At 57.2% G+C, this 12115-nt stretch overlaps 1 protein-coding gene across 7 annotated transcripts in view; it reads left to right on the top strand.

The window, feature by feature from the left end:
• The window catches only part of CSNK1D (casein kinase 1 delta), a 38605-nt gene that overhangs the window by 23360 nt on the left and 3130 nt on the right, over positions 1-12115 (top strand). For 2 of the 7 annotated variants that reach the window (XM_059996545.1, XM_059996551.1), the window contains exons 3-8: positions 201-349; positions 602-830; positions 1153-1323; positions 1799-1947; positions 3936-4107; positions 4694-4833. In XM_059996545.1, coding sequence (XP_059852528.1) covers positions 201-349; positions 602-830; positions 1153-1323; positions 1799-1947; positions 3936-4107; positions 4694-4833 — 1010 coding nt within the window. Of the gene's footprint in view, positions 1-200; positions 350-601; positions 831-1152; positions 1324-1798; positions 1948-3935; positions 4108-4693; positions 4834-7861; positions 7927-9060; positions 11198-12115 lie in introns of those variants that run through there. The other 5 variants (XM_059996547.1, XM_059996548.1, XM_059996549.1 and 2 more) reach the window with 5 other exon arrangements.

Below are 12115 nucleotides of genomic sequence, written 5' to 3'. Positions count from 1 at the left end.
GGTGCAGGATGTCAGTTACGGGAAGACTGGGGGCATGGAAGGGAGCGCAGCTCCTCCTCCTGAGCCCCTTGTCCCACCCCTTCCGTGAAGTCGGCCTCCCACCCTCTGACTGCTCCTGCCCAGTCCTCTGCTGGCGTCGTGGGCACAGGTGCCCTCAGTGCAGGTGCGTGGGAGGCAGACTGACATGGGCTCTCTTGCAGTGGGCATCCCCACCATCCGGTGGTGTGGGGCTGAGGGGGACTACAACGTCATGGTGATGGAGCTGTTAGGACCCAGCCTGGAAGACCTCTTCAACTTTTGCTCTAGGAAGTTCAGTCTCAAAACCGTCCTGCTCCTTGCTGACCAAATGGTAAGACTTCATTTTTCTCAAGTGAAGGGCAGCCTGCGTGCTCAGCACAAGCTCGGTTAGATTCATCAGTCTGATGAGGCCTTCAGGGCTGTGCTGTTAGTGCACAGGGAGAACATGGAAGCTCGTTAACTGTGAAAGATAGTGACCCTTGGCGGGCAGGGTGCATCTGCGTGTGGGCCTGAGTTCCCCGGGTTCCCTCCGCCAGGCTACTGCCTGGGGTTCAACCTCTCACCCTTGCTTCTCCACCTGCAGATTAGTCGTATTGAGTACATTCACTCGAAGAACTTCATTCACCGAGACGTGAAGCCGGACAACTTCCTCATGGGGCTAGGCAAGAAGGGCAACCTGGTCTACATCATCGACTTCGGGCTGGCCAAGAAGTACAGGGACGCCCGCACCCACCAGCACATCCCCTACCGCGAGAACAAGAACCTCACCGGGACGGCGCGGTATGCCTCCATCAACACGCACCTCGGCATCGGTGAGCCCTCCTGCCCCGGCCACAGGCCCGGCTGTCCTACAGCCTCCTGGGGGCCCTGAGGGTGGTTAGCATGTTGGGTGTGGAGGCTGGCGTCAAACCTTTGTAGCAGAGGCTGGTGTCCGGGCCTGGAGACCTTACCTTGTGGGATGTGGGGAGACAGGCACGTGTTGGGGCCTCCTGATAGGTGGCAGTGCGTCTCTGAACAGCACAGCAGGGGCACTTGTGCTGAAACAAGGAATCCAGGTGTCCTTCCCTGTGGCTCTGAGTTCATCCCCAGGAAGCGGGGTGTTTGCCGCTTTGACCCACTGTCCTCTCTCCCCAGAACAATCTCGAAGGGACGACCTGGAGTCTCTGGGCTACGTGCTCATGTACTTCAACCTGGGCTCGCTGCCCTGGCAGGGCCTGAAGGCTGCTACCAAGAGGCAGAAGTATGAGAGGATCAGTGAGAAGAAGATGTCCACTCCCATTGAGGTGTTGTGTAAAGGCTACCCTTGTGAGTGTCCTCAGGTGGACAGCAAGCCAACCCTGTGTTTCTGTGGGAGGATGGGGGCCTGTGAGGCTCTGGGAAAGGGACCAGGGAAGTCCCCCAGAGGCTGGCTGCTAAGGCCCCACTGATGTCCTGCATGGTTGGGGAGGTGAAGAGTGAGCAGGTGGCCTGCCCTTTAACTGGCCTCAACCTTCTGTCCCTGGCGCTCCTCTACCTTCCTGAGCCGTAAAACTCAGGGAGTTTTCCTTTTGTTTTTGTGGGACTGCCCCTGTGATAAATGCCTCAGATGAAACTCTTTTATGCTCTGTGTGCTCAGTTTTCTCAGCCTCTTTCCTCAAAGCATGCTCGGTGTTTCAGGTTCCAGCTTTCACACCCTCTGTTTGGGTGGCTGGGAGTGGTCAAGAGTTTTGTGGACAGACGCCATGCTGGCTCCCAGTCAGGGGTACTGCCGGTTACCTCTGAGTTTCATGGTGTTTTACAGCTGAATTCGCCACGTACCTGAATTTTTGCCGTTCCTTGCGTTTTGACGATAAGCCTGACTACTCATACCTGAGACAGCTCTTCAGGAACCTGTTCCATCGCCAGGGTTTCTCCTATGACTACGTGTTCGACTGGAACATGCTCAAATTCGTAAGTGCGCCCCCAGCTCACTGACTGCTCAGCGTGGAAGGGGCATGCCGGTCAGCAGAAGGCCACTAGCTGCTGCCGTCCCTTCCTGGGAGCTACACGGGGTGGGGCTTCAGGAGGCATGGCTGCCACACGGGGAGCACGCGGGGTTCTGAGAAGCCAGATGCGTGTTGGCAAGTGAAGAAGGCACCTCAAGGCTGCAACGGGGCTGTGAGGTTCCTGGGCCTGAGGTATGTCCACAGTGCAGGTCTGCCCAGACCAAGGTTCTTACTTAGGACGCTGAGGTCATTTTATCATCATCATCATCCATCCTAAGGACATTGTGGCTGCTCTGGCTTGTGAGTTCCTTGTCAACGGGGTGTGGCTGTCGCCGGGTTGGGTGAAGACTTCCCTCCTCCTCCCCCTACCAGGCTGTGCCGAGGCCCGGCCTCCGAGGGGGTGGGTGGCCTGGGAGGCGCTGTGTGTTAGGTCTGCGTTTGGCCTTGTGATGAGCTAGACTTACAGTTGATTTCCTTTGTCACCCAGTTCGTTCATTAAGTGTGAGCCTGTGTTGTGTGCACGCACACTGCGGGGGCTGGGGGTGGAGGGGCTTGAACTTTAATTCGTTTTCCTCTCTAAAACAGGCCGCCTGTCCCTGAATCTGTTGTGTGAGTTTGTTTAATCTCCAACACTACGGCCAGAATTCCAGTTTTTTTTTGATTTCCACTTTCTCTTTCATTAAAAATGTGTTCTATGAGCTTAAAACAAAAATGGGCTGGTTTCTAGGGTGACAAAATCTGATGGAGGAGCAGAGCCTCCTCTTCAGAGGGTGCAAAACAGGAAGCCTTGTCCCATGACCTTAACAGGTGCAGGGGTGTTCACACAGGGACCAGGTAGGGGTGGGGGGCTGCAGCCTCCCAGAGCGGGGGCCAGCCCGCAGAGCCAGCCTGCCCTGGACCTCGCCCATGCCATCCTGGTGCCAGGCCCCTCTGTTAGGATGGCCTTCGAAGGACAGCCTTTGGGAGTGGTGCTGCAGGTTACTGGAGTCTGGACATCAGGGTGGGCCTCCTGCCAGAGCCACTTTAATAAGTTCTTTGTTCTAACATTGTCATCCCTCCGAGGGGCTCAGCAAATCTCTTCTGTAAAGGACCAGACAGTCAATAATTTTAACTTTGCCGTCAGCACAGCGGTGCGACCACTCAACTCTGTGTTGTAACTGGAGAGCTGCCCAAGCAGTGCGGCAGTGAGTGGGTGTGACTGTGCCAAGAAAACCGTATTTGCAGGATCAGGTGTGGCTGCATTTGGCCCGTGGGCTGCAGTTTTCAGACTCTTGCCTTACAGCGCTGGTAATTAGGATGTGACCTCTACTAGGACAGGTATCTTAGCGTTACCACTTAAAATCAAATGTCCCCGTGCTTCTGGTGTGATATTCACTGAAAGTGTAACTAGCTGTTTGTTCTGGGAGTAACTAGCTTAGCTTAGGCGGTACCCACCACATGGCCCCCCGGGATGAGCCTGGCTGCTGGCCTCCTTATTTCAAGTGCACCAACAGGACATGGGCCTGGCCCGGGCGTCTGGGCTCCAGTTGGACCCCTCAGCCAACCAAATGCTGTCCCTCCCACCTGCCTTACAGACTCCCCCAACTGTCGCCGCATTGGGCCACCTCTGACCTGGGCTGGTTCCCATCCCCGTGTGAATGGTCACAGAGAAGAGGGCCGCGAGGTGCCGTTGGTGTCTGGGTTCTGAGGGGGTGCTGAGGCGATGGGGTGGGGGTTTCCTCTGCTGTGCTGGGAAGAGGAGACTGAGAAGCCTGGTTCTGCTCTCCCACGGTTGTGGGACAGGCCATGCGTGGACCCAGAGGGAAGAGCGCCTGGCTTGCTGCGAGGCTGTGGACGGCTTTGCGGGCAGACTGTCCCACACGCCCCTGTGTTTTCTCGAGTGGCAGCCAAGTGCCTCAGGTGGTTTTTCACCAAACCCAGTTCAGTTCTGGTCTCGCCCTCTTTCCTCTGTAGGGAGCCAGCCGGGCGGCTGACGATGCTGAGCGGGAACGCCGGGACCGAGAGGAGCGGTTGAGACACTCCAGAAATCCAGCCACACGCGGCCTCCCTTCCACGGCCTCGGGCCGGCTGAGGGGGACACAGGAGGTGGCTCCTCCCACCCCCCTCACCCCTACCTCACACACTGGTGAGTGGTCCCGGGGCTGTAGCTTGCACCCCGGCCCCTGCTCTGCAGGCAGTGGGGGTTCTGTTTTGAGTGTCACTTGTTCTGGACACTCCAGTGTGTGACCTCGTGGGGTCTAGGCAGGAGTGCCTGATGGGTGAAGACATGTGCATCCTTACTCTGACCAGTTCTTATTTCCGAAGTTAGTCCAGGGAACGCCCTGGGACAGTGCCTTCGGGAATGTGTTTCCCAGACGTTGGCCTCTTGAAGGATTGTGTTCCCTGTGAGCTCTGTTGCTTTGCCTCTTGTCCTTCTCATGGCACGACATCCTCCACCACAAACCTCTCCAGCCTCTTCCTTGCCTGTCGAGACAAGTGTTGTAGGCAGAGGCGCCGGCTGCCCTCCCACTGGACACCTGGTGCTTCGCTCCCGGGGCATCAGCAGAGCCTGTGGTGCCGGCCTAGTCTTAGGGTACAATAGCCTGTCCTGTGCCCGACACCGAGGCAGCCGAGGGTCCTTGTTAGACGTGGTTCCCAAGGAGAGACCCCGTGCTGGAGCGTGGGGCTGCATTCCGAGGCCTCACACTCGCCCCTGTCTCCCTCTCCTCCAGCGAACACCTCTCCTAGGCCCGTGTCCGGCATGGAAAGAGAGCGGAAAGTGAGTATGCGGCTGCACCGCGGTGCCCCAGTCAACATCTCCTCGTCCGACCTCACGGGCCGGCAAGATACCTCCCGCATGTCCACCTCACAGGTACGCGCCCCGCGGGCCGGCGCCTGATCTCACCCAGGCTGGGCGCTGCAGGCCTCTGGCTTCTCCATGTTTGGTCTGGTCTTACGGGCTCCAGGCAGAGTGGGATGATAGTTTCGAAGGCTTTCCTTCTTTCCTGCCTTCCCTTTCTCCCCATTTTTGGGTGTTTTAACCATTGGGGGAATGTTGTGCCCCTCGCAGTTTGGCCCGTTGGTTGAGAGCCTCTGTGACAAGCTTTGTGGGGTAAGGGCTCTACATCCAGCCCCCCCCCCCCCCGCAATTGTGCTGGGATGTGCCACGGGACCTTTTCTCTCCAGCTGCCCTCCGTGTGGCCCCCAGCCCCCAGCCAGCTTTGGAGGCTTGGCCGTCTTCCCTGGGTAGACTGGAAACGCCAGCCTGCTCACGCCGTTTGTCGTGGGCACCTCCAGCCTTTGGGACTCTGTCCTCGTTCTCGTTGGTCAGGTGCTCCCCCAGCAGAGAACCCGGGGGGGTGGGGCGTGGCATATTGCCGGCGGTCACTCTGCAGTGTCATGCCCAGCACTTGGCGACGTACTGTGCGTTCCTGTCTTCTGATGCCCCTTCTGACGTTTGTCTTCTCTCTGGCAAGGCGAGTGTGCTCAGAGGTGCAGGGCCTGGCCCCGGGGCCTCCTCCACCCACGTCGTCTTCCCCGTCTGGCTTTCCTTGCTGTTTTTCTGTCTCACTGACGCGCCTCCCTCAGCAGAGCAGCTCTTTACCTGCTTGCGGACGTTTTTCCTCAACTAGCTTTCAGGGTCTCCTCCCATGGGCAGTGGGGGTGGGCAGGGGTCCTGTGGGGGCCGGGACTACCCGGTGGCGTCTGCTGGGTGGGCAGGTGGTGAGTTCAGGAATGGCCGAAGCCCAGGTCCTGGCCAGGTACTGGGGCAGCATCCGTCTGCTTCACCACGATGCCTCAGGTTTACATTTAGCGCCCTGCCCTCCCCCTGTGCTTGCTGGGCAGTAGGTGTAGCTTGTTGCTGAATGTGGTGGATTGAGCACGTTGATCAGGAGGGCACAGGGTCTGTGAGAATTGCCCAGAACCTCGGTCCTGTGGTGTCCAGCTGGTCTCCTGGCAGAGGAGCAAGGTGTGCCCAGGCAGAGGAAGTGCTCCTGACCAGTTTTCTTTAATCAAGTGAAATAGTATTTTTAGCAAACACTTCTAATTTACTAGTAATTCTACTAGAAATGGGTTCTTATATGGTAATTTTCTCTCAAAAAGGCTGAAGATGCAGGTCGTTTGAACTGTGGGGCTCAGCGGGTCTGGCCAGAGTGATGAGATTGGGCCTCTTAGGGCTCCCGGCCCCACACCCCTCCTCTGTGACCACAAGACACGGAAAGGGCTTAACGTGTTTCTTCCATGAGCCCTGGAACGCATGAGCCAGCAGCTGGGAGCAGGTCCTGGGAGGTGTTTTGCTGCCCCTGGCCAAGTGGGCCTGGCTGAGGGCCCTGGAACACCTCAGCCATCAAGGACCAAGGAAGGGACAGGCTTAACTTTTTTTTTTTAACACAAGAAAATGTCTTTTGCTCTGAGGATCGTTGAGGGAAACGGCAGAGGTAGAGGGTTCTGAGGGTGCCGGGTAGTTATGGGTCCTAGTCTAGCCTCTTCTCCGGCTTGTGTCCACCCCTCAGGCCACCGACCCATGAGCGTTGACCACACGCAGCTCCAGAGTCTGTCCTCAAAATCACGTGTCTTTGTTCTCTGGTTCTCTCTCTGCTTTCCATACGAAGAAGTGTCATGTGGGCCTGAGCACTGCGGGGAGTCTCTGAAGAGATTCGATTTGGGGGTATCCTCTCCCAAAAGAAGCACTCTAGTCACCCTGGGGGTTTCCTTAGGATCTTCATGTTGAGGACAAAGCCCCTGAGGGCGTGTCCCCGGGGGCCTCCATCCTGGGGACAGCTCGGTCCTTTGGGTTTTTCTGGTCATCCTCCAGGCGCTCTTCCTAAGAGACTCTGAAAGGCTCTTGTCCACCAAGGGCGTGGTCAGAGTTGCTCCAGCTTTTACAACTCTGTGGCCTCCATTCATCGCCCTCCCCCGCAAAGATACGATGCAGGTAGGGGCAGTGACACACCAGTCCAGGGGGCGGCACCACGTGTGCACAGACCCACGTGTGCACAGAGTGGCCTTCCTGTGGCCCGGCGGGGGCTGCTTCCTACCCACTTCCTCTTTGCTGCTCGAAGAGGAGAGGTTGCGTCCTGTGCCAATGCACCGAGTGCAAAGGAGTAGCTCATCCTCAGCTCAGAAGTGCCCAGAGCCGCCCGCCTGCTTGGGGGAGGGCCCTGCCGACCCTGTCCAGCTGGAGGTGGGAGGGCGTGACATGTGTGTTGCTTGTCCTGGCCGTTCCTCCTCGCCCCCACGTGCTTCTCCAGGGACCACAGTCCCCACATCCCTGACCCCGGCCTGCGAATCTGGCCTCTCCAGCTGGAATAATGTGAAGACTGAAGGGCTCCTGGTGGATGAACCTGTTTGTCATGTTTCTCTTTGTGAGGAGGGCCTCCTCCATCCAGTGCTATTGGTAGAACGTGATGCTGGTCCGTGGTGCCAGTTTTTCCTTCAGGCTTACTCGTTTTAATTCCTGCGCCCCAAGTAAGGTCCACAACCGTGTCCTCTTCCTTGTGTCAGTGAGGAAATGTGTCCAGTCCTTTAGTCACAGGGAGGTGGTGTCCTCTCCACCTGCCAAGCACAGGCCTTGGGGAGCTGCTGGTCCCGAGAGCTGATGGAGGGGCTGCCGTCTGGGTATCCAGTTTTCTTACTACGTGAGAGTTGGGAAGCGTCTCCCTTGTTGGCCCCATTGACAGATCCGTCCTCAAGGAGCAGCAGCGGCTGCATGTCCAGGGGCCACTCTCGAGAGGCGAGACTGAGCTCCTGTGTCCCTGGGTCCCCTCGAGCGGCCCTGGCCAGTGGTCATGGACCTGGTTGAGGCAAGGCGAGGCAGTGCTTGCGGAAACAGGAGGGCCTCACGTGCTGGTCCGGCCAGCGTAACCCTTACCAACAGCTGTCTTTTCCCCCCACCTCAGAATAGCATTCCTTTCGAACATCACGGCAAGTAGCTGCACGTCTCCCCGTCGGAAGGCAGCACTGGGTGAGTGTGCTCACGGCGGGGCTCCTCAGCAGGCGCCGGGCGGGGTGGGAGCTGCCGCCCGCTCGCCGACCTGAGAGAGCACGCAGGGGGTCGGGCTTGCATGCCAGGTGCCCCAGGTAGAGCAAGGCCCCTGGCCCAGGTCCTCTCCTCACGTGGATTCTAGAGCAGCTGTGGTGGGCTGTCCAGTCTGGGGTGACCCCAGAATCCTGTCTGTTGGCCTTTGGCCTTTGCTGTGGTCTCCAGTTGGGAGCCGGCGTGGGGAGCAGGAGCCCAGTCTCGGCTCCAGTGGCCCCAGGGGCCTCAGAAGGTTCGGGGCCGCGTGGTTCCAGGTCGGTCGCTGGACGTGTGTCGTGTCATGCTGGCTGTGGGGGCCGCGCTTGGCAGGGGCTCTTGCACTCTTGCTGCGTGAGACACTCCTGATGGTCCCTGCTGTCCCGGCTTTGTCATCTCTCTTCCTTTAGCACTGATTTCTGTCCTCCTCGTTTGTTTTTCTTTTTGAACTTGGTCTCTGCCTAGCATCTTGTCCACCACGCTCTCGTCTGTATTCACCCATCAGCCACAGCCACCCGCTCACTGCCGTTGGTGCATGGCTGGGCATCCAAGCCAGGCTCCCCTCTTGGTGGCAACTCTTGTGGCTCCTCCCGGCTGAGGGCTTGCAGCTTCTGTCCACTCGGTGCTGTGGTGGGAGACCAGCTGCAGTTGTAACGTGACTGCACTCTTGGGGACATCTTGATGGGAAATGCTTTTCACGTCTTGCCCCACGTGGAGTCCCAGTGCCCGCTTGGGGCCTGGTCCCTGTTTTTGGAACACCAGGCTACTTTCCAGGAAGGGGGGCTGGGAGCAAGCATCTCTTGCCCGCTTGGACTCTGGTCTGACTGATCATGAGCTCGCGGCCCCACAGCCTCCTTGCCTGCATGGCTCTTCCTTCCCCGTCTTCCTGTCACTCTTTCTGCTGCACGTATCCTGGACTCGAAGGACCTTCCAGAGCAGCTGGGGGTGCGCGTGTCCAGAGGGGCTAGGCGGCATTTGCCCCCTCCCCACCAGGGCACTGTCACTGGTGTTTTCTGCCCAAGGCCAACCGGCTCCGTTCCTCTGGCCTCACGCTGACCTTCTCCTGTGCTTTGGCTCCGACAGATTCCCGGTCGGGTGGCGTCCAGTGGTCTGCAGTCTGTCGTGCACCGATGAGAACTCTCCTTTTTGCTGAGGGCAGACAATGCATGGCTGATCTACTCTGTTACTAGTGACACGCCCCCGGTCTAGAACCGAAATGTTAACACCGGGACCTCTCCAGGCCACCCACCCAGCGACGCCCATGGGGGAAACAAAACACAAACCCAGCCGGACAGACTCCAAGCGCTGCCATCGCCAGGGGCTGCACTGAGCCCCCATGAACTTGGTTCTAGCGGGGCTGGGACGAAAGCAGTGAGATGGTTGCAGAGAGAATCAAACTCCCATTCAAGAGCCTTTCAGTCCCCTCTGTGGTGGCACACCCATGTCCCTGCCGAGTCTACTGTAACTACCGATCTTCTACTTGGTTAAGACAGTTTTGTATCATTTTGCTAAAAATTATTGGCTTAAATCTGTGTGAAGAAATCTGTCTTTATTGTTTCTTTCATGTCTGTTTTTGCGGTCTTGAAGATGCTGACTTTAAAGAATTCTAAAGCAGGCACTGATGTGGAGTTCGTGTAGAAGGAGTGAGGCAGGGAGCAGAGCACGTGGGTTTCCATGGTCTGCGTCTCGTGGTTTGTTGTGTGGTCACTGTGGAAAAGGGATTTTCTCATCAGAAATTCTATCACGTGTATACGCGTGTGTAAGTAACGTGTGTGTCCGTGTGTGCCGTGTGTCTCGTGACCTCATTAACCTGGTTTTGGCTGTCATGCTCCTTTCCCCACCGTAAACTGAAATGCCTGCTCACTGCAGACCCGCTGGGATTCTTGAATCATCAGAGCAGTTAGAAAGTGCTGGCTACACGCATGGGCGCAGCGGGTGCTTCCCCACAGAGCAGCCCACCGATCTGACCTTCCCAGACGCAGCGAGAAGGAAGCTGAGCCTGAAGACTGCAGAAGCTGTGGCTTCGCGTCGTGTCGCTGATCCCTCGGGAGAGGATTTCAAACTGAGAGACTTGGGCCCCTCCGTGGAGTCGTGTGTGATTATTTTGGTGGTGGTTGCCTCAATGCTTTTGAATCTGGGAGATTTTCTAAGTAGGCTGTCAATATTACCAGTGCAGATTGGCCCTTAATCTGTGTTAATATCTATGTGCTCAAAACCAAGGGCCATGGTATCTGCCCTGGGTGCCAGCGTTGCTCAGAAAGGCCAGCGAGCCCAAGGAAATCCACTCTGAAGTGCCAAGAAGCAGGTGACTCTGATGACCTGATTGTCCAGGAGGGTGAAGGGTCACCCGCTTTTGTGACTTTCCCTGGGACATAGTGACCCCACAGAGGCCAAGAGTCAGAGCAGGGCTGAATCTCCCCAGAAAGACCTTCTGCGGCAGCCCAGCTCCAGGTGGTTTCCTGAGACGCTCTCCCTCACTTTGCAGTAGCAGAGGCACCAGGTAGTAGTGGTGGCCGGTAGACAGGAGCCCCCGTCTCTGGAAACGAGGTGCAATATATATGTTCGTAGGTACTTTCACCTTTCTTCGCATCATCCCCCTGCAGTGTGTTCTGTTTGGAAACTGGGACACTCGTAGGAAGATAGGCACCTAAAAGGTGTCCACGGCTGTGTTTTCCCTTCCCGCCCCCAAAGTCCCAGCACGGGGATGCTGGTCCTAGGACGCCCTGACTGCTGCTGATGGCACAGAACGCAGCTGTTTACTTCTTTCTGATTCCTGAGCTGGCTACTCTGTAAGTGTTTTGGGGTGTGGGCACTTGGCCAGGTCGGGCTGTGTTTCTGGGAGTGCAGAGGGAGCTCGCGTGGGTCAGAGCGAGTTGGGGGCTTTCATTGTGGCCCAGTGCCTTCTGCAGAGGTGGGCTTCCCCTTCCCAGCAAGGTGTTAGCAGCCGCAGCCCCAACATTCTGCATCCAGGTTTCCACCTGAAATTGCCAGATGGCATTTGAGAAGTGGACTCTGACCCAGTCCTCAGCAGTGTGGTTGTGGACAGTTGTGTCCCCCCCTTATTTAACTCCCCATCCTGACTTGCAGGAAACATAGTTGGAATGTCTGTATCAACCTGTGTATCCGTTGCCAAGTCTCTGAACTGCGCTTTTGTATGACCACTGTATTTGTGTCCTTAACTACCGTGTAAATAATAAATTCATGACGACTTCTACCTTTATTCCCTGCCCCTGCCATGTGGTCTTTATTTCATCAGTTTGAGTTTTGATTTGTTTAGATTAACTATTTGAAACTAATTTTCTGAGACTGGGCATTCGTGTCTGTCCTTTTGAAGCCTGTTGGTGTACTTTGTAAGCTGCTCAGGAGTAGGTGGAATGAGCCTGTGGGACGTGGCATGGATGTGGCTGAGTTGTTGCCGGTGCAGGCCATGTGCACATACCAGTCCCCTGCCTTAACCAGCTTTATGGGAAGGAAGTGCTTCCACCCACCTTGGGTTTTCTGGGGAGTGAAGAGCACGGTAGCTGACACGTAGCCATGTTCCTGCTGCCCGTGGTGGGTGCTCGAAGTGGCTGCTAGTGGGCCCCTGCTGGGACGCAGGGGCTTGGACCTGGCAGTCGCCATCCCAGTGAGAACACCACCTTGCATGCCCCATGCCCCGGGTGTTGTCCTTTCTAATCAAGGCAGCGGCTGCAAGGGGACATCATCCATCCATCTGTTGGGCTCATGGCCTCCGCTTCCCTCTGGAGTTGTTGGAGCCTAAGAAGTTCCTACCCCTGGGAGCTCCAGATGGCGCTGAGTGAGAAAGCATGGTCCCCAGCAGGCTCTCCTGCCCACGGTGACTTGCAGGGCTGGCAGAGTGGGAAGGTCCGTCCCTCTTCAACTGGGACCACAGATGTGCTCCCACGGATATGTGGTAATCAGCCACTTCCTGGTCCACACCCACTTGTCCTGGGGCTGAGCATGCTGGCCTTGCGTGCGTTGCAGGGAAAGCTTGGCGGCCCCACCCACATGCATGGGGAACAGGTGGGGCAGGTGGATCTCCCACCTGCTGCTAGCTTGCTTTTGCTCCTCCTAAGCCACCATGGCTATGCCAGTGGTCCCTGAGGTTCCAAAAGGGCCTGAGCTCTTCTTTGCAGGT

This window comes from Delphinus delphis, chromosome 19 (assembly GCF_949987515.2).
Source record: "Delphinus delphis chromosome 19, mDelDel1.2, whole genome shotgun sequence".
In the NCBI taxonomy this organism is placed as follows: domain Eukaryota; kingdom Metazoa; phylum Chordata; class Mammalia; order Artiodactyla; family Delphinidae; genus Delphinus; species Delphinus delphis.
The sequence above is the reverse complement of the archived record's forward strand: the minus strand, read 5'-3'. Positions and strand labels throughout refer to the sequence as shown.